Source organism: Panulirus ornatus, chromosome 67, assembly GCF_036320965.1.
Source record: "Panulirus ornatus isolate Po-2019 chromosome 67, ASM3632096v1, whole genome shotgun sequence".
In the NCBI taxonomy this organism is placed as follows: Eukaryota; Metazoa; Arthropoda; class Malacostraca; order Decapoda; family Palinuridae; genus Panulirus; species Panulirus ornatus.
In genome coordinates this window covers 9,612,348-9,634,970 of record NC_092290.1, presented here as the reverse complement: position 1 = coordinate 9,634,970, position 22,623 = coordinate 9,612,348, and the positions used below count along the sequence as shown (strand labels likewise).

General features: G+C 45.3%; 1 protein-coding gene across 2 annotated transcripts in view; it reads right to left on the bottom strand.

Moving 5' to 3' along the window:
- Window positions 1-22,623, bottom strand: part of LOC139747125 (fibroblast growth factor receptor-like 1) — a 448,547-nt gene that overhangs the window by 33,601 nt on the left and 392,323 nt on the right. For both annotated transcript variants that reach the window (XM_071659040.1, XM_071659041.1), the window contains exons 5-7: window positions 20,483-20,642; window positions 15,376-15,443; window positions 15,011-15,115 (exon numbers count right to left, since the gene is read on the bottom strand). In XM_071659040.1, coding sequence (XP_071515141.1) covers window positions 15,011-15,115; window positions 15,376-15,443; window positions 20,483-20,642 — 333 coding nt within the window. The remainder of the gene's footprint in view (window positions 1-15,010; window positions 15,116-15,375; window positions 15,444-20,482; window positions 20,643-22,623) is intronic.

Sequence of the window (22,623 nt, the reverse complement as noted above, 5' to 3'; positions counted from 1 at the left end):
AAGAATATATATATATATATATATGGGGTTGTTAGGGAGGTGAATGCAAGAGTTTTGGAAAGAGGGGCAAGTATGAAGTCTGTTGGGGATGAGAGAGCTTGGGAAGTGAGTCAGTTGTTGTTCGCTGATGATACAGCGCTGGTGGCTGATTCATGTGAGAAACTGCAGAAGCTGGTGACTGAGTTTGGTAAAGTGTGTGAAAGAAGAAAGTTAAGAGTAAATGTGAATAAGAGCAAGGTTATTAGGTACAGTAGGGTTGAGGGTCAAGTCAATTGGGAGGTGAGTTTGAATGGAGAAAAACTGGAGGAAGTGAAGTGTTTTAGATATCTGGGAGTGGATCTGGCAGCGGATGGAACCATGGAAGCGGAAGTGGATCATAGGGTGGGGGAGGGGGCGAAAATCCTGGGAGCCTTGAAGAATGTGTGGAAGTCGAGAACATTATCTCAGAAAGCAAAAATGGGTATGTTTGAAGGAATAGTGGTTCCAACAATGTTGTATGGTTGCGAGGCGTGGGCTATGGATAGAGTTGTGCGCAGGAGGATGGATGTGCTGGAAATGAGATGTTTGAGGACAATGTGTGGTGTGAGGTGGCTTGATCGAGTAAGTAACATAAGGGTAGGAGAGATGTGTGGAAATAAAAAGAGCGTGGTTGAGAGAGCAGAAGAGGGTGTTTTGAAATGGTTTGGGCACATGGAGAGAATGAGTGAGGAAAGATTGACCAAGAGGATATATGTGTCGGAGGTGGAGGGAACGAGGAGAAGAGGGAGACCAAATTGGAGGTGGAAAGATGGAGTGAAAAAGATTTTGTGTGATCGGGGCCTGAACATGCAGGAGAGTGAAAGGAGGGCAAGGAATAGAGTGAATTGGAGCGATGTGGTATACCGGGGTTGACGTGCTGTCAGTGGATTGAATCGGGGCATGTGAAGCGTCTGGGGTAAACCATGGAAAGCTGTGTAGGTATGTATATTTTGCGTGTGTGGATGTATGTATATACATGTGTATGGGGGTGGGTTGGGCCATTTCTTTCGTCTGTTCCTTGCACTACCTCGCAAACGCGGGAGACAGTGACAAAGTATAATAAAAATAAAAATATATATATATATATATATCCACCCTCCTGCGCACAACTCTATCCATAGCCCACATCTCGCAACCATACAACATTGTTGGAACCACTATTCCTTCAAACATACCCATTTTTGCTTTCCGAGATAATGTTCTCGACTTCCACACATTCTTCAAGGCTCCCAGGATTTTTGCCCCCTCCCCCACCCTATGATTCACTTCCGCTTCCATGGTTCCATCCACTGCCAGATCCACTCCCAGATATCTAAAACACTTTACTTCCTCCAGTTTTTCTCCAGTCAAACTTACCTCCCAATTGACTTGACCCACAACCCTACTGTACCTAATAACCTTGCTCTTATTCACATTTACTCTCAACTTCCTTCTTTCACACACTTTACCAAACTCAGTCACCGGTAAAGTAAAAGCTTTGCTGAAGATGAAAGCCAGCAAGGCAGCAGGTTTGGATGGTATTGTAGTGGAATTTATTAAAAAAGGGGGTGACTGTATTGTTGACTGGTTGGTAAGGTTATTTAATGTATGTATGATTCATGGTGAGGTGCCTGAGGATTGGCGGAATGCGTGCATAGTGCCATTGTACAAAGGCAAAGGGGATAAGAGTGAGTGCTCAAATTACAGAGGTATAAGTTTGTTGAGTATTCCTGGGAAATTATATGGGAGGGTATTGATTGAGAGGGTGAAGGCATGTACAGAGCATCAGACGGGAAGAGCAGTGTGGTTTCAGAAGTGGTAGGGGATGTGTGGATCAGGTGTTTGCTTTGAAGAATGTATGTGAGAAATACTTAGATAAGCAAATGGATTTGTATGTAGCATTTATGGATCTGGAGAAGGCATATGATAGAGTTGATAGAGAAGCTCTGTGGAAGGTACTAAGAATATATGGTGTGGGAGGCAAGTTGTTAGAAGCAGTGAAAAGTTTTTATCGAGGATGTAAGGCATGTGTACGTGAAGGAAGAGAGGAAAATGATTGGTTCTCAGTGAATGTAGGTTTGCGGCAGGGGTGTGTGATGTCTCCATGGTTATTTAATTTGTTTATGGATGGGGTTGTTAGGGAGGTAAATTCAAGAGTTTTGGAAAGAGGGGCAAGTATGAAGTCTGTTGGGGATGAGAGGGCTTGGGAAGTGGGTCAGTTGTTGTTTGCTGATGATACAGCGCTGGTGGCTGATTCATGAGAAACCGCAGAAAGTATAATAAATAAAACATAAATAAATATATATAGTTTGTATCCATTTGGTGGCTGTCTTACTATTTCATCTTTGTGCTAAACAAATGTAAGAATGGGTTGCATTACTTCCAGTAACACCCTCCATACATACAAACTGGCTTTTTTCTACTTACATATATTTTGTCTTATTTTCATCAGTTGTTCCTTATACTTCTGGATCCACACCCCAACTTTTGTTGATAGAACTACAGATGTATTTGATTTTCACCACTTTTTGCCTCCTTTATGTCATCATCATTTATTAAGATTCTGATTGTTTCTGAAATACCTCAGTTTTTTACAGCACTCAAGATTTTCCTGTCTTGTATATATATATATATATATATATATATATATATATATATATATATATATATATATATTTTTTTTTTTTTTTTTTTTTTATACTTTGTCGCTGTCTCCCGCGTTTGCGAGGTAGCGCAAGGAAACAGACGAAAGAAATGGCCCAACCCCCCCCATACACATGTACATACACACGTCCACACACGCAAATATACATACCTACACAGCCTTCCATGGTTTACCCCAGACGCTTCACATGCCTTGATTCAATCCACTGACAGCACGTCAACCCCTGTATACCACATCGCTCCAATTCACTCTATTCCTTGCCCTCCTTTCACCCTCCTGCATGTTCAGGCCCCGATCACACAAAATCCTTTTCACTCCATCTTTCCACCTCCAATTTGGTCTCCCTCTTCTCCTCGTTCCCTCCACCTCCGACACATATATCCTCTTGGTCAATCTTTCCTCACTCATTCTCTCCATGTGCCCAAACCATTTCAAAACACCCTCTTCTGCTCTCTCAACCACGCTCTTTTTATATATATATATATTATCCCTGGGGATAGGGGAGAAAGAATACTTCCCACGTATTCCCTGCGTGTCGTAGAAGGCGACTAAAAGGGGAGGGAGCGGGGGGCTGGAAATCATCACCTCTCGTTTTTGTTTTTTTTTTACCAAAAGGAGGAACAGAGAAGGGGGCCTGCCGAGGGTATTCCCTCATAGGCCCAGTCCTCTGTTTTTAACGCTATCTCCCTAATGCGGGAAATGGCGAATAGTTTGAAAGAAAAGAAAGAAAGATGTGTGTATATATATATATATATATATATATATATATATATATATATATATATTATTTATTTATTTTGCTTTGTTGCTGTCTCCTGCGTTAGCAAGGTAGCACAATGAAACAGACGTAAGAATGGCCCAACCCACCCACATACACATGTATATACATACACGTCCACACATGCAAATATACATACCTATACATCTCAATGTATACATATATATACACACAGACATATACATATATACACATGTACATAATTCATACTGTCTGCCTTTATTCATTCCCATCGCCACCTCGCCACACATGGAATAACAACCCCCTCCCCTCTCGTGTGTGAGGTAGCGCTAGGAAAAGACAACAAAGGCCCCATTCGATCACACTCAGTCCCTAGCTGTCATGTAATAATGCACCGCAACCACAGCTCCCTTTCCATATAAAGACCCCACAGAACTTTCCATGGTTTACCCCAGACGCATCACATGCCCTGGTTCATTCCACTGACAGCACGTCGACCCCAGTATACCACATCGTTCTGATTCACTCTATTCCTTGCACGCCTTTCACCCTCATGCATGTTCAGGCCCTGATCACTCAAAATCTTTTCCACTCCATCTTTCCACCTCCAATCTGGTCTCCCACTTCTACTCGTTCCCTCCACCTCTGACACACGTATCCTCTTGGTCAATCTTTCCTCACTTATTCTCTCCGTGTGACCAAACCATTTCAAAACACCCTCTTCTGCTCTCTCAACGACACTCTTTTTATTACCACACATCTCTCTTACCCTTTTATTACTTACTCGATCAAATCTCCTCACACCACATATTGTCCTATTTCCAGCACATCCACCCTCTTGCGCAAAACTCTATCCATAGCCCATGCCTCGCAACCATACAACATTGTTGGAACCACTATTCCTTCAAACATACCCATTTTTGCTTTCGGAGATAATGTTCTCTTAGTAAAAGCATTGTGGAAGATGAAAGCCGGCAAAGCAGCGGGTTTGGATGGTATTGCAGTGGAATTTATTAAAAAAGGGGGTGACTGTATTGTTGACTGGTTGGTAAGGTTATTTAATGTATGTATGATTCATGGTGAGGTGCCTGAGGATTGGCTGAATGCTTGCATAGTGCCATTGTACAAAGGCAAAAGGGATAAGAGTGAGTGCTCAAATTACAGAGGTATAAGTTTGTGGAGTATTCCTGGTAAATTATATGGGAGCATATTGATTGAGAGGGTGAAGGGTTACACAGAGCATCAGACTGGGGGAGAGCAGTGTGGTTTCAGAAGTGGTGGAGGATGTGTGGATCAGGTTTTTGCTTTGAAGAATGTATGTGAGAAATACTTAGAAAAGCAAATGGATTTGTATGTAGCATTTATAGATCTGGAGAAGGCATATGATAGAGTTGATAGAGATGCTCTCTGGAAGGTATTAAGAATATATGGTGTGGGAGGCAAGTTGTTAGAAGCAGAGAAAAGTTTTTATCGAGGATGTAAGGCATGTGTACGTTTAGGAAGAGAGGAAAGTGATTGGTTCTCAGTGGATGTTGGTTTGCAGCAGGGGTGTGTGATGTCTCCATAGTTGTTTAATTTGTTTATGGATGGGGTTGTTAGGGAGGTGAATGCAAGAGTTTTGGAAAGAGGGGCAAGTATGCAGTCTGTTGTGGATGAGAGAGCTTGGGAAGTGAGTCAGATGTTGTTCGCTGATGATACAGCGCTGGTGGCTGATCATGTGAGAAACTGCAGAAGCTGGTGACTGAGTTTGGTAAAGTGTGTGAAAGAAGAAAGTTGAGAGTAAATGTGAATAAGAGCAAGGTTATTAGGTACAGTAGGGTTGAGGGTCAAGTCAATTGGGAGGTAAGTCTGAATGGAGAAAAACTAGAGGAAGTGAAGTGTTTTAGATATATAGGAGTGGATTTGGCAGCAGATGGAACCATGGAAGCGGAAGTGAATTATAGGGTGGGGGAGGGGGCGAAAATTCTGGGAGCCTTGAAGATTGTGTGGATATATATATATATATATATATATATATATATATATATATATATATATATATATATATATATATATATATATACCATTAATGGAACACGATAAGTTCCCAACTGCACTTTCGTGTAATAATCACATCATCAGAGGAGATACAAGACAGAAATATAACAGTCAGTTGACATAAAACGAAGAGACGAGGCTAGGACGCCATTTGGTAAACAATCACAAGCCGAATGGAGGTCGGGTGCGTTCAAGCCAGGCAACATGCGTATCAAAATTTAAATGGGGACAGGGAACTGATTACAAATTTTATCAACAGTAAAAGTATCCAATTTGTATAGACCTTCACTAGTATTAACGTTACAATTCTTTATGTATTTGATAAGTAATTCAATGATATTTCTCTTTGGTACTGGAGTTAAGAGTTAATAACTGAGGTGGCATAACTCCAGTCAATGGTCATACTTTTTAACATGTTTAAACATTTGATTCTTGTCCTGTTCTAATACTATATTTATGGTTTAAGTCTAACAGAAAGTACAAGAACAGGACAAGATTCAAATGACTTGTTTAATCATGTAAAAAATTATGATCATTGTATTGACTGGAATAATGCCATTTCAGTTATTAACTATCTTGACCCACGAGAGATACCAGTGAATCTTCTATTATCAAATACACAAAAAATTGTTTGTAACATTGATATTAGTGATGGTCTATACAAATTGGATAGCTTTAGTGGTGATAAAAATTGTAAACAATTCCCTTTCTTGTCCACATAATAATTTTTTGATACGCATGTTGCCAGACTTAAACGCACCCGACCTCCATCCGGGTAGTCATTTGCCTATCAAATGGCATCCTAGCTAGGTCTCTCCGTTGTTGATAAAATGACTTATATTTTCTTGTATCTCCGCTGATGATGTGATCATCACAGGAAAGTGCACCTGGGAACGGATCGTGTTTCATTTCTGATCACGCGCTAAATTGTGATCTCTTCCTACACACACACACACACACACACACACATATATATATATATATATATATATATATATATATATATATATATATATATATATATATATATATATATATATACCATGGAAATACATAACTAAGGTGGTCTCTTGAGGGGGGTGTAAATGGGACGAGTCTGGAGATGCTACTGACCTCACCTGCTCTAACAAGGAAATGCCATTCAAATCGGGGTAATAATTGGTGATCATATTCCCTGTAAATGCATTTTAGTACAGTCATCGGAGTAGCCATTTGTTACGAGTAGAAACTCAAGCTCCATGTTTAAGTAATGTCAAAATGTATATTTTCTTTAAGGTTTGACGAGAATGTTTCTTTTCTATAACTGAATAATACTAATGCTTTTCACTGTCAGGGATGACATAATATTTCGTGTGAAAAACATATCACAACAATTATTTCACTGTTGATAACGCTAAATATTCCCGAGAGTTTCTCACTGTAACACTACGTGTTGTTATAGCCATCAACAGCATACTTAATTTGTATTCTATCTGAACGGAGGAACAATTTGAAGTATGTGTGTTCCAACACGTTTAATTGCCGCCAACAGCATAACATCATGGATGGATTTTATTGTTAGTTAAAATACTTCAAACGTTTTGTGTTTGTGCTTTATGCTTAGACGCGCTTTTACTGCGGCATAAATGATTATTCCAAAAAATTCCCTTGGAATCGAGTTAATAATCTATAGAATAACAGATTTTTATTACGAAAGCTTCAGTGTGAATAGTTGGTATTACTCAAATTCCCTGGATCTTCCTGGGCAGTTATCAACCTCGATAAATAATGCAGATAAATGGTGGGAGTGGCAATAAAGCGGCGTGTATTTTCATTGTCAGGTAGGGAGGGTGACCATATTAAACCTTCTGCGTTACTTTCAATTTAGTCTGGAAGCCATGTCATTTTCAGGTTCGCTACATGCATAAAATTTTTTCACCATTCATGCTTTAAAGAGGCTTCAACATGGGATCTACAATAAAGGTGTGATTTAAGATTTAATGGAAATTTTAGTCGTTATTTTTGAAGCAGGTACGTCGGGTGTGCGGCAATGAAGATGAAAAATTTATATAAAACATGATCAGTCTCTTCGGCAAGACTGTACGAGCTTTGGGCAGAGGCTTTCCGACCCCGGCCGTGTATGATGCCCAAAGGTCGTACCGTACTGCTCTGGGTTTCGGTTCCGCTGTGTTCAGGAGTCAGTATCCTAACGTCAGTGGTCCCATTACTTTCCTAATACCCCGAGAGCTGCTGCGGATCAGGTCCACGATGAGGGAGATCTGCGCCACGCTGTGAGGAGAGGACAGGGGTACACAGTCTCCTCTCCTCCTCCACCTCTCTCTCTCTCTCTCTCTCTCTCTCTCTCTCTCTCTCTCTCTCTCTCTCTCTAATTGTACCACATCAGCTGTGTAGAGGTACTCCGGGTTATGGAAATATCTCCATTACCAATATTTTTTTCAAGCCCTTGTTTTACTGTTGGGAATATCTGCTTCTCGGAAATATAAACCAGAATATTCCCGTTCGTTTTGACATTACTGTGCGATCTATCACAGGAAATAAATAAGGGTACTATATCTATGTTTTTTATAGGTAATCATGTCTAAATGACATTTAGTCTTGTGAATTATGTCATAGGTTACGGTAAACCTATAGAGTGTACGTGATAAGTTATGATTTGCTAAGTGCGTTCTCACTTTACTGCTGGGGGAGTAAGGGATGTGCGAATGTACGAGATACCAAACTAATTGTACGGTCTAAACAAAGGCTTCGGTGCTAATGATAGTGTGGAATTACTCTTTGTTACGGTGAGGTTTACACTCGTGTTGCCCCGTCCCTTGACCTTATAAATATGTACCGAGTCTTTTTATGTAGGGGTGTTATGTTACTGGGATGCAATGACCAACTCCCTGATGTTTTGGTGTGAACTAGCAACACCAGGAGGCCTGTACACCGTGAAGCTGGCTACACTGATGCTCAAAATTTAGAAACCTGGCCTTTCAGGTTTCGCTGTATCACGATTTAATTACTGTCTGACATCATTCGCGCCATGTGTACGTACATTTCTCTGGGTCTAAAAATATGGCATACATCGCGTAGGTCGACGTTACATTGAGTGACACTGTCTTAAAGGACACTGTACTGTCATGTGGGTCGGTATATACATGGGCTGGGACGCTGTGCCTGACAGCGTCACGACAGTACGACCTTAAAATATGACCCTTTGGGTATGAAAGCGAGACATTTGACCTGACCTGGGTCAAAGGCCAGCCACCCCTTACCTCAAGGTAGTACCGTTGTCCTTAAACGTTTAATACATAGAGGAAAAATAATACATATGTACACGTACATGCATAAAAGACGATGTTAAATGGGCGATTTAGATATATTTTGATCCTCATTCGCTAAACATATGATTATTTCCATCTTATCTCACTCCTTCTCTCTCTCTCTCTCTCTCTCTCTCTCTCTCTCTCTCTCTCTCTCTCTCTCTCTCTCTCTCTCTACGTCGCCCTCTGCCCATTACTCTCCAGTACCTCAAATCCATACCCAAGGCCACTTGGCTTCCTCGCTATCCGTCAAACCTTACTTAAAAACTCACCACCTCTTGCATGCTGGATGCCGAGAGAGAGAGAGAGAGAGAGAGAGAGAGAGAGAGAGAGAGAGAGAGAGAGAGAGTCGTCACGTCCGGTCAGCACTTAAAATGTAAATGGCGTAAACCAGCAGAGTTAGGCTCCCTCGGTGCCAACACCGGACCCCTCTTATGGGGCCCTCACAACAGCGCTATACCAGTGGGAAGAATCTGAGATTCTGTGTACACCCGAGTTCTTCTGTCCGGGAATAGGTTCCGATCCAGCTTCGCTTCCATGGAATCTCTCCCAAGATCCAGTGCCAAGGAATCTCTTCAACTTGATATCCAGTATCAAGGAACGAGTGCTACATTTAAGATTCAGTGCAATGGAATCCAAGCAACTTAGGATCCAGTATCATGGAATCGGGTCAATCTTAAGATCCAATGCCGTGGAATCTCTCGTTAACTGACTTCACTTTTTCATTGCCTTGGAAATCTCGTTACAGATTTCAAATAGAAACCTGCCAAGCACAAATCTTCCAAATCTGGGAAAATCCTAACGCGTGAGTTTCAAATGCACTGAAACTCACAAAGCGACGGTGTCGGAGAAGAAACTTTCTGGCATCGAAATTCTCAAGCGGGTACGAGAGAGAGAGAGAGAGAGAGAGAGAGAGAGAGAGAGAGAGAGAGAGAGAGAGAGAGAGAGAGAGAGAGAGAGTGAGTGAGTGAGTGAGTGAGTGAGTGAGTGAGTGAGTGAGAGAGAGAGAGAGAGAGAGAGAGAGAGAGAGAGAGAGAGAGAGAGAGAGAGGAGCGAACCCCATAACTCAAATGATGATACTATGACAGGGGAAACTTTACGGTAAAACACACTGTATTATGGCCCAAGTTCCAAGCCGAGAGATTTCCCTAATGAATCTCCCAAGGCTGTTCCACTCTCCTTCCCGTCCGCATCCCCCCCCCCCCAAATTCGGAAAAGTTGTACATAGGGGGGGTGAAAGAATTTCGTTCAGTCAGAAAAAAAGTTTTTGGACTGAAAGTTTTAAAGGTATGGCTCTCTCTGTGTAGAGGGACTTTCTCAAAAGTCAAAAAGTTGGGCAAGATTTTTTTTTTGGAGAGAGAGAGAGAGAGAGAGAGAGAGAGAGAGAGAGAGAGAGAGAGAGAGAGAGAGAGAGAGAGAGAGAGGCCAGTGTAGTAAGGTCTTCTGCACCAAGGGCTAATTGTTTCGACTAGGGGAGAAAACGCGAGAGGCCGGGTAGAGAGGGATTTGGTTTATTGTGCGGGGAGCGCGGGTGGGTTGGAGCGGCAATAATGGCCAGGAGTATATTTCCTCCGTAATCCTGCCATTTGTATTCATGCTGTACCAAATAACACTGGATTCCTCTGGTGAAATTACCAGGGGGTGCCACACACTAGGCTAGGCTCGTGCGCACCCCTCTCCCCAAGTTTTCTCTCATCCTTTTACCCTTTTTAATGACCTTTACAAACTTAAAAAAACTCCTTGACTCCTGACGTTATGACCCTCCAGTGTATGGTACGACCCAGCCTTTGACCGGGCCCAAACCCCTTGAGTCACGTCAAAATCTAATCCATCCATCCCAGAGTTCACACACCCACACCCATCGTGTTTAGGGGGTCAGTCTGTCGTGCTCAGGGCTCGTTCGACGGGACCAAGTAGTGAAACACAAGCCAGACGTCTACACCACCACCTCATTCATGTATAACCACAGAGCCACTACCAAAGGTGGCCCATCTCACCAACTGGCCACAGGAGCCGAGTAACATCCACGAGACGAACGCCAAACTAATTAATGGTTCTGGTTTTTTCCCTACGGAAGAACTTTATCATCATGTTTCAATCCTGCTCAAACACATAGCCACACACAAACACAATATAAACCGCGACCATATTATTTTCCCCCACGAAAATGCATATAATTTCATCTCCGAGAAGTAAAACCCATACCCTAACTTCGTCCCCGGGCAACCACCACAGACTAACTGGGGGTAAAATGTAAGATGATCTTACAAAAACAGTGGGTAATGAGTGGGTGGAGTCGCTTTCAGGAGGCGGGAGCATCGGTCAACTCCAGCCTTGGCCTGGCCCACCACTACGGCCTCATAGCTAGATCACTTTGCCCGCTAGAAGGGACTAATTTCTAAGCTTAAAATGGATGAAAACAACAACAGAGTGAGACAAAACTCACAACCCCTCCCTTCACCGAGCGTCCTAAACACATTGCAATGATTATACTCCCGGTTAGGTTAACAGTGACACTGAATAGGACAAGTTCCGCCTGTGTATGAACATTATCAGAGCATTTACCTACCGGCGCGCGTGCACTCATGCTGTAAATCACATCTCCATCTCCAGAAGCCGAGTTGTATTGGGACGCAGGTGCATGGAGGGGCTAGGTAGTGGGGGACGACTGGCTGTGCGACGCTGCCGGACGTAAGAGGCATAACTACAGCAATTCCACATTCATATATACCAGTCTTCCCACAACGCTGCCAGGCGTATTATACAACTAGATTCTACTGAGGGTGTATATGGCCTTATGATTATCCTTAACACCTGAAGAATGTGTTAAAAGATTTATCGGTTGGTGAATGTCGTAGGTTATACCATTAGGGATATATGTAATGTTATATAACACACGTCACTGAATAAACCTACAGGTATATGGGGCTGCTGAGTGTATGCTGAGTGTATCATATGTTTCTGGACCTCAATAAACCACGCAAGGCATAAAACATACGTTGCTACGTTCGGTATTTAATGATGTACAAACCAGTTGTCTGTACGGATTCATCCCACTTTCTATAATGCACACGATGCCATTTTCTCTAATAAAAAAAAAATCATTTTTCCAAGCTGCCGAAAGAAACAAATCACCTTCGGTGATAGGCGAAAAAAAATTTTTCCTTCCTACGCTCAGTGTTGTGGAACTTGGTTTTCCCGAGGTACTTGAATCAGATATTTTTTTTCCCACCTACAGGCGACCCTCTCTCTAGATACGTGATAACGAAAGCGGGTGGCAGGTTGCACCCTTCCCACTCCCACGGTTAGTAGAGGTAGGATAAAACACCTTCAGCTGAGGGGAGGAGAGCCAGCTAGGTACCCTACCTCCAGTATATGGCACAGGGCAAGCACCGCTCCCTATGCTAGTCTACCGTCTCTAAGCTACGAGTTAAAATATGCAAATTCTTGTTAATGCGATGGTTAATACGGTGCGAATAACGGAGGAACAGATGAATATTCACAAAATCTTAAATGTTTTTTTAATAATAAGGCCGGAGTCCTTATACTTGGCTTTTACATAATCTTATGTGGTTAGGTTTCTATGCTTCAACACAGTTGTTTTGAAAACGTATGTGCAAGCGTGTATGTGTGTGTGTCTGTATTTGGTAACTTCTCATTTAATTTATCATCTTTTTTATGAAAAGAATATGTTCGGAATGGCGTCAGTGTAGGGCCTGGGCCAGCGTGCGTCCAATCATGATAAAGGATCCAGATAATCGTGGAGACGCGGCCAGCACAGCCTATCTCCCATCAGTTCTGGGAAGCGCGGGGGTCGCCAGCGACCCTACCCCACACCTGCTCCCTGCAACAGCCACCACCAGGCCTGGCCTGGTCGGCGGTACTCCTGATTTCCCATACCTAGGGCAATTTTCAGGGGTCTTCTATCCCCCCCAGTAGCCCAAGCTGATTCCAGCCTGCTGTGCTGGGTTGCTGGTCGACCGAGCTGTTGGCTGCTGTGGCCTGCACGCTCACGTCATCGACAAAACTTGGGCTGGTCAGGGTGTATTCTCGTAAACAGTTGTCTAGAGCAGTAACAAATTCCTCAGTTCTGCTTACCACAGCGTATCTGATGGTTGCAATCAGTGTGTAGAAGTCTCAGACCACCCCTTTACCCCCACCCTCCCCTTTTTCCTGTGCGTGCTTGTGAGTTCTTTCTGATTTTTAAGATAATATTTTACTGTCAACTCAACTCATGTCGTGCTAGTAGGGAATCAATTTCAAGCGCAGGTGAGGGACGATGCCTTCTAGTATTTTCCACGAGTAAATAACAATAAACCTCGTCTAGTCTTACCACTCCAGAATGTGCAGCTTCATCGATTCCACTCGTTCCCAGTGGGTCACTTACGTTAACTCCAAGTCAACACGGGACGTGGAAGATCTTCTCTGAAAACGTTCGAAAAGCTTTGGTTTCGTCTGCCTTCTAGGAGATGTTTTCACTCAACAGTATCACTGGTGTTTCCATTCGTCGTGTCTTGAAACTCAACAGGATCCACCCGACGATCTTTTTCTTTGTTTCTGAGTCAACTGTTGGATTCTTATGCTCGCTGAGGGTAACATCGTCAGACATCATTACACCGACGTCTTTCACACTATTAAGAGGTAGACTGTGTCTACGTCTGATAGGTATTCTGTAATCATCATTTCTCCGTACTGAAGGAGTTGAGAACTTATCCTCATTGAAACGCTTGTTTCCAATGGTTCAGTGGAAGACAAACTGTTTGGGACTGTTTTGTTGCCCTATAGTGTCCTCTTTCTTCTTCAAAGGATATGACACTGACTCATATTTGCGTCAGTGTCAGACATGAGTAGGAGGAGGAACGGAGGAGGGTTTGAAAACCAGTTCCTTTGAGGACTGAGCCCTTTACAGTGGAGGCAGACTGGAAATCATTTCATTTACATGAACGTGTTATGTTACGTTAAAATGTGTGCCCTCCAGTTTTTCCTGTTATTCCCATCTTACACATTTTATGTACTATGACGCCATGGACAGATTTGTCAAAAGCTTTTGAAAATTCTGCGAATGTCATGTTAGCATGTTTTTTGTTGTCTCGGCTTCTTATCAGTTCTTATCAGGGTGGTCAAGAGACTATGAGAGGCAAGATCATTCCGTAGTGAAAGTGTTGTCCCGGGTTATGTAGATTTTTCGATTCCAATTTACCTTTACAGGGTTTCTCGAGGATTTTTAATAACCTTGATCATTTGAATCCGCCAGCAGCTTTTCTGGCGGGAATGCATCGCTTTCCCCGTTTGTGGTGTGAATCCGTCAGCAGCTTTTCTGGCGGGAATTCATCGCTTTCCCCGTTTGTGGTGTGAATCCGTCTGCAGCTTTTCTGGCGGGAATGCATCGCTTTCCCCGTTTGTGGTGTGAATCCGTCTGCAGCTTTTCTGGGGGAATGCATCGCTTTCCCCGTTTGTGGTGTGAATCCGTCTGCAGCTTTTCTGGGGGGAATGCATCGCTTTCCGTTTGTGGTGTGAATCCGCCAGCAGCTTTTCTGGGGGGAATGCATCGCTTTCCCCGTTTGTGGTGTGAATCCGTCAGCAGCTTTTCTGGGGGGAATGCATCGCTTTCCCCGTTTGTGGTGTGAATCCGTCTGCAGCTTTTCTGGGGGGAATGCATCGCTTTCCCCGTTTGTGGTGTGGGATGATACGAGTTGGTTTCAAACACTCGGGGATGATATCGGAAGATAGACATTTTTCTCCAGAGGATATTTCGTGCTCATGCAAGAGGCGTTTGGTATTTCATTCATATCAGTCGGTTTTCTTCTCCCTTCAGTACCTAAATGGCTAATGCTATCGAGACGTTTATCATCATTTAGTTTGATCTGCTTTAGGTGATTTATCGAGTACGGAATGATACGATAGTAACGCCATGTCTGACCTATTATTGCTCAAGATACCTAAATGCACATGTCACCATTTACTTCTCGTAGCGGGAAATCACAACACATTAACTGATGATAACATGAGGCATTTGGAAACGTGTACTGAATGTCGGTTTATTTGACCCAACAACACAATAAGTACCACAACGGCTTGCATAAAGGATCCAAGAGGACCCAAGCCTTTATCCGAACCCGTACCGAACATTGCTTCATTTGTATGTGGCTCAGGTTATCAACGTCTGACGGGCCTTAACACAGAGACTAGCGCAATAAAGATCCATATCCGCCAGGGGTGTCCCCTCCTCCCCAAGCAGGTGGTTCACTAGGGGGTGTGTGGACTTACCTTAAACCAGGTGACCGTCGGCTCCGGCACGCCGCTAACTTGACACTTGAGCTTCACGTTGTGGCCCACTGGCTTGTCAATCTTGCCAGGTACTGGGGGAAGCAGCTGCACGTAAACACACCCACACACACGTCGGCGTCGGTCAAGTGAGGAGCAACACACACGGAAATAAAATGAGATCCAGATAAAAATTCGTTCATAAAGTTAGGTGAAAAAGTCATGATCACGAATAATATCAACATAATATATGAAATTCATTTAATTCTTGAGGGGGAAAAAAGTAACATGACCTGATGTCAACACAGCCATCTATGTGTGTGTGTGTGATGGGGAGAACCAGAGGGGCCTTCCACAGGATGACCTACCTGTGTGAATTCTGGGGGAAGGCCGCCTGGCAACACCGACGAAGAGGACCCTGACCCAGCCAGCGGATCTGTAGAAGGAAGAGACACATAGGTTACAATCCCACACCTCTCGTCAGGTCGAGGCGCCACCGGTGCACGTGCTGATACCGATACTGTAATGCCTGATAACGGATACCTGTAGATGCCGCCTAATGCACTATCTCCCGAGTGACGTGTGGCGAAGGGTATCTTGTGTGCTGATAACAGGTGTTTCCTTCGCCTCAGCCTGGGCCTTAGGGTCGCTGCACAGCACCTCGCCTCACCTCACCACAAACCCTCACTCCCTAGCACTGTACCATGCACGACCCACCAGATCTTAACATTCCCCCCCAACGTTGCTCTTCGTGCTGCAGCTTCCAATGGCACTCTACGAAGCCCCAGGGGCATAAAGGAATGACTTTTGGGTTACGACACTGACGTCCACCCCTAATACACCCACTTCTACACTCGCCTCTGTATACCCGACCTCATCATCTAGTATACATCCACGGGACACACACACAGGTCCTCATCTACTTTCGTACACGGTGCCTACGCTACAGCAGGAACCCCTTGCCCCTCCCTCCCTCCCTCCTCTGTGCACCAGGGTTCCAGCGTCTGCAGGAGACTCGTCCCCGTTAATGAATAATGTTAATGAGGCGGATCAAGGGCACATTACTGCCATGCCCCGGCCCCCCGCCTACGCCACTACAAGCGTCTCTACCATCACCAGAACCACGACCATATTTACACCCCCCACAGTAGCAAAACCCCAATGTCTGAAGTAAGGTTCGTTTCCTCGGTACACTGGACCACCACCCTCCTCCGTACCCTAAGCGTCCGTGGCAGACTGTGTGACCCTTCTGACGTGTAGGACAGAATAGGTTTTGAGGCTCACGTCACTGCTTAGCTCACCATCACCACCACTACCACAAATCATCATCACCATCATCATCATCACTGTCACTGTCTCACTCTCTCCATTAATACTATCCATATCACTATCACCAACACCACTGACTCACTGTCACCGCCAGCAACAACAACACCAACTTCATCATCCTCATCATCACCAACCTCATACCTCACTATCATTCCCACCCCTCACTTTCACCCATCACCAGATTCATACTCATCACGATCCAGGCTCCATCACCAACACAACCACCAAGATCTCTGTCACAATCTTCAACTCACCATCACCACCGTTAGCAGTTCAACACCCTAAGGTCACTATTCACACCTCACTGTATTTTCATCATTAGCAACACCGCCAAAATCACTATCAGAAACGTCACTGCCCACACGAACATCACCATATCACCACAATGTCACCATCACCAACAGAAGGTAAGGACAGTGTCGTACCGCTGGTACACTCATACACAACTACCAGGGTACATGGTGTATGCTGAGGTGCGTATATGTGTGTAAGTACATGGTACATATATATGTATACAAGGTTAAGATATGGGATAACACGAGTGTAAAACTCTCTTCTCGTAACACACACACACACACACACACACACACACACACACACACACACACATTTTCTTCTTTTTTTTTCCAAAGAAGGAACAGACAAGGGGGCCAGGTGAGGATATTCCCTCAAAGGCCCAGTCCTCTGTTCTTAACGCTACCTCGCTAATGCGGGAAATGGCGAATAGTATGAAAGAAAAAGAATACATATATATATATATATATATATATATATATATATATATATATATATATATATATCACATACACACATACATAATTCCCGATATTTTCACACATGCCTCTCCATACATATGACTGCAGGATACGTGTGAATCATATATTTTTTTCTGTCGGCAAATTACATTTCCCCCACATCGGGGGAAAAAAAAATACCCAATCTAAACCTTATTCAGTACACACTCAACGGAACAAATTACATTTTTATTCAGCGTTTAATTGTAGGGCAGTGTTGGGAATAACTGTATGTGAAAATGAAACAGGGCAAACGTTTAAAAGAAAAAAACCCAAAAACTGGCCATTTGGAGTTTGGTTCGTCCATTCCAGGGTGCGAATTGACAAATGGTGGTGTGGTGGTGAGGGGGGGTCTACCGTACGAATGGAAGAGGACCCGCTCAAAAAATATTCCCACACGGACAGAAAACGGAGGATTATTAGTATTATTCTTTTTCGTTCATTTCTCTTTTAAATTTACGACGGAGAGCGACGCTCACCGTCGTGGTGACAGACGCTGGGGGGGTTAGTGGGTTTCTGTAAGGCCCAGTCTCCTGGTCACAGCTTTGAGGGGAAAGGGGGTGTCACTGTCAACACAAAGGGATATATACAGAAGGACAAGGTGGTACAGACTTGCAGTTGATGATACTGACGGACCTGAGGCATGATGTACAGCCACGACAGACACACACACACACACACACACACACACATAACCCAAAGGAAGTTGACGGCCATGGAATCGTATTTCCCGTCGATCGTGCAGACACTACGCAACCCCCGTGCACGCCCGCGCGTTCCTCTCTCTCTCTCTCTCTCTCTCTCTCTCTCTCTCTCTCTCTCTCTCTCTCTCTCAGGAAATACAGCCCGGCTCGATTATTTCCCCATCCCCCCCATTTCCCGGAAGCACGTGGAGCGGCGCAAGACCATGCCACACGAAGCCCCCCTGGGTGTTTAATGTCGGTGATCCTGGTCGGTGATGGATGTATGTATGTTCCACACCCGCACATTAACCACCCAGTCTACCAGGGTCGTCCTTAAACCCCCCCAAGGGGATCAGAGCGGGTCAACCTCGGGTCGCTGAGGCCACAGTCTTCCCGCAGAGGTCAATGCCTTTCGCTCGCTCTCTTTGAAAGGGGCATCGGCATTGTATATGTCCTTCAATATACTGTAGTGGACGAGCTTACATAACTCATCCACGATTATCGCTGCTCGACGACAAGGCTCCATACATTCGTAATTGACGTCAGGCCTTTGAAAAAAAAGGGAGGAGGGGAAGGGGGAGAAATATCCACGAAGGAGGGATGAAAAACAATCGAAAAAGAGGAGACAAATGCTATAAAAGGAGGAGGTCGTGAATGTCGAGATAAAAAACCAGCAAAGGTAATGAGGTCTTATGTTAGTTCACAATGTCTCTCCCGCGCGACAAGTACTTATGTGTAATCAAGCAACCATCGGAGGGGCCTTACCACACGACGGGTCGGTGGTGAGGGAGGTAGAAGTGCCTCACCACCACGCCTTAAGACGCCTCCTCCTCCTCCTCCTCCTCCGCCCCCCGCCTCCCTCACATACCCCTCCGCTTCATCCCCATCTGAGACCGTGCGAAGACGACCGGTCTTGTGGTCACTCTGTATGAAACATGAACAGGTCAGTTCAATATCCTGGATCGTGTTCGTGATTAGCAAGCGTCGCTTCCGTTACGTAATGTACACGTTACAGAAAATGCAATAATCAGCTCATTCCTCGAGTGCCGTTTTCTATTTGAAGGGTTCATGATATCAGCAGCCGATGTTGTAGATAGAAGGCGGGTCAAGGTTTACACTACCGTCTGAGGCTTCGAACCCACTAACGTGTCCCAACAGCTCACGGTATAGGCCCTAACATACATACACACACGCAAATAAATCACAAAATGTGACTCACGAGTATGCTGGCAGCTACCAGTATATATATATATATATATATATATATATATATATATATATATATATATATATATATATATATATATAGTTATTATCGTTAAGAATTTGGTTGACCTGTTGGATTTCGGTAATAAAGTGTTCAGGGCAGAGTTTAGTGGTGAGGTAATGACCACCTTTGCTGCCGTGACACGTGAATGCACTCGAGCTGTGATCGATCCTCTGGGGGTGTGTGCATCTACGCTGAATGCTTCTACAACCCAGAGTGCTTCTACAACCTGAGTGTCTTCACCACAGATTGCCTTTCACTCACGAGTGCTCATGTTCCATCAACAATATGGAGAGACTTGACGTCTGGGGGATATGTGGAGCTTGTGTATGATATCAGTTGGGAAGGATATCACATTGTGTATGATATCAGGTGGGAAGGATATCAGACTTCGTATGATATCAGGTGGGAAGGATATCACATTGTGTATGATATCAGGTGGGAGAGATATCACATCGTGTACGATATCAGGTGGGGAGGATATCAAACTTCGTATGATATCAGGTGGGAAGGATATCAGACTTCGTATGATGTCAGGTAGGAAGGATATCACATTGTGTATGATATCAGGAGGGTAGGATATCAAACTTCGTATGATATCGGACTTCGTATGATATCAGGTAGGGAGGATATCAGACTTCGTATGATATCAGGTAGGGAAGGATATCAGACCGCGTACGATATCAGGTGGGGAGGATATCAGACTTCGTATGATGTCAGGTGGGAAGGATATCACATCGCGTACGATATCAGGTGGGAAGGATATCACATCGCGTACGATATCAGGTGGGAAGGATATCAGACCGCGTACGATATCAGGTGGGGAGGATATAAGACTTCGTATGATGTCAGGTGGGAAGGATATCACATTGTGTATGATATCAGGTGGGAAGGATATCACATTGTGTATGATATCAGGTGGGCAGGATATCAGACTTCGTATGATATCAGACCTTACTGACACATCAACACGGAAGGCACTATCACCACCACCACAACCCGGCCCTGCCACACACACACACACACAGGCAGTAGATTCAGTGTGAGCGGACCCAGTAATGAAACCTGGGGGTCTGAGCGCGTGGACTGTGTGTGCTCCTCCTCGCACTCCATGAGAGGAGGCACATTGCCGCGGGGGGCGGCCATCACGAGGCATCCTCCTCACCCTCAGACGTCATGCAACACACACACACACACACACACACACACACACACACACACACACTTTCCACTCCCGTCACACACACGCACGGTGACAAATCCCTCGGCCTCATTTCTCAGATTCTCTGGAACAGGTTGTGATTGAGAGAGAGAGAGAGAGAGAGAGAGAGAGAGAGAGAGAGAGAGGAGAGGAGAGGAGAGGAGAGGAGAGGAGAGGAGAGAGAGAGACTGACTGACTGACCAATAACAGTGAGGGTGATGGTGAAGGTCTCCTTGCCGAAGCCGTTGACGGCGGAGCACAGGTAGACGCCGTGGTCGCCCGTCGTCACCTCCTTGATCTTGAGCGTTCGCCCCTGGATCCGCATCCTCTCCCAGCCCTCATCCGGGATCACCTCGTTCCCCTGCAGGAGGAGGAGAGACCCGAGTTTAGAAAGCTGTGGGGGAAAAAAATTAATATTGGCAGGAGATGAGCGGACAGATAGACAGACGCATGGATTAACTTAACAAGACTCAGTACCCCCTCTCGATCACAAATACACACTCAGCTGCTAACAAAAACACCCACAAAACACATAAATGCCATACCAAAATAAAATTCTGCGGGTGGGTAATGTTCAAGGGAGGGAGGGAGGGGCAACATGCAACACGAAAGCATTTGGCCCGTGGTTGGGGGTTAGGCCAGCCAGCTCCCAAGTGTACACTGAGGGCGCCCCGGAACCTCCTACCCACAGATCAACACAGTTCAGAGGGCTATCTGCACGTCAGAGGATATCTCTCTCTGTGCTCCTACCGTAATGAACAGTTGATACTATTATCCGCCCATCGTAATCAATTACTGTGAGCAAACGTGCGCTGGACCCTGGTATCTATACCTGTCGGATTAAACGCCCCCTTTGACTCTGGACCACACCACCTTCCCTCTGGGGGAGAACCCAGGGCACAAGGTGCCGCAGATAACGCCGCCCCATTACACCCACATGGCCATTCACCAACGCTCGTGCCCCCCAGTAATTCATCGCTACCTCCCCATTACGGTACACGACAGATCGTGAGGTGAAGTTGGTGGAGTTCTGAGTGTTGCTTCTCTAAAGTGGCCTGTAGATGGCAGGGCTCTATATACCCCAAGCCAAGCCTCGAACACAGACAACGTTTAATAAGCTCGGAGACGTGCACCAACAGGGCTCAAAAATAAATCCAAATATTGTATTGTTGCCTCTCCCCAAAAGAAAGAAAACGGATCACAAGGAAATTCCTCAACCAGACTCAATGATAAATCTCGAAGCGCAACCAGATACGAGAGACCATCCAAACATTTGAGAACATATCAGAGCCACTGTTAGCACCTGAGGGAATTCCTTACCAGGGTAGAGTCATTACCTCCCCCCAGACAGATCTTCCAGTAACGAGCCCTCCCGGCCGACACGACCAAACGCAGCAGCAGCAGCAGCCCGTCCCGTTGATGGCTGTTACATTCATGACAGGCGGAGGAGGAGGAGGAGGCTGTTGGCGGTGTGGGCCATCCAGACGAGCATTGGTCCGCTCCGCCACGCATCTTGTTTCCCCACCACACACACTACTGCCGCTGCTGGGGGGGGAAAGGGGGGGGGAAGGAGAGGAGGAGGAGGAGAAGACAAATGACGTAGCTAGCCAGCCACTACCCCTGCTGACAAGGCAAAGGGACTTCCTGCCGTGCACGTCGTCATTAACTCTTTCCGAAGACACGCTTCAAGGACTGCTGCCAAAGTCTCGCCTCCCACCTGCTGGTCCGCTCTCCCCCCGTAACGCTCAGGTAACCGCTGATAAAAGACATCGTTTCCTTTCTCTTAGCATATCAAACAGTATCACAAGAACCTGCATTACGCACAACACGGCGTATAATTAGTCAAAGTGCGTAAAATCGGCAGGGGAGGTGCAACCAGCATGAGCTAGGCTTCCTCAAGCGCATCTCCCTCCCGCGGGAACATCCCACCCGGCCAATCACCGCCCTCCGTGGCTGCCTCCGCCCCGCCAATCAGGAGCCTCCACGCGCAACCCCCCCCCCCCCTCCCGATCAACCGCCTCTCGTTGTTATTGTTTGTGTATTGTGTGAGATTCAGCAGCGGTGCGTGAGGAGGAGGATGTACTGAGCAAATAACTCCACGCGACACACGGCTACTGCTACTGCAGGGTCCCGCGAGCGTGAGGTCTTCGGAGCAGCGACTTAAAACCAGCCGTAATTTACTGACAGGTAAACAGCAATTACTCGGGTAGGCAGCAGCACCACCTGAACCCAGAATAAGTCAACGGGAGAACTCCGACGCGCCTTAGCCAGCCAGACAGACAGTCAGTTCCGCTACGCACCGCCCAACCTCCCTCCAGTCGACAACTTCATTACATCTTGCT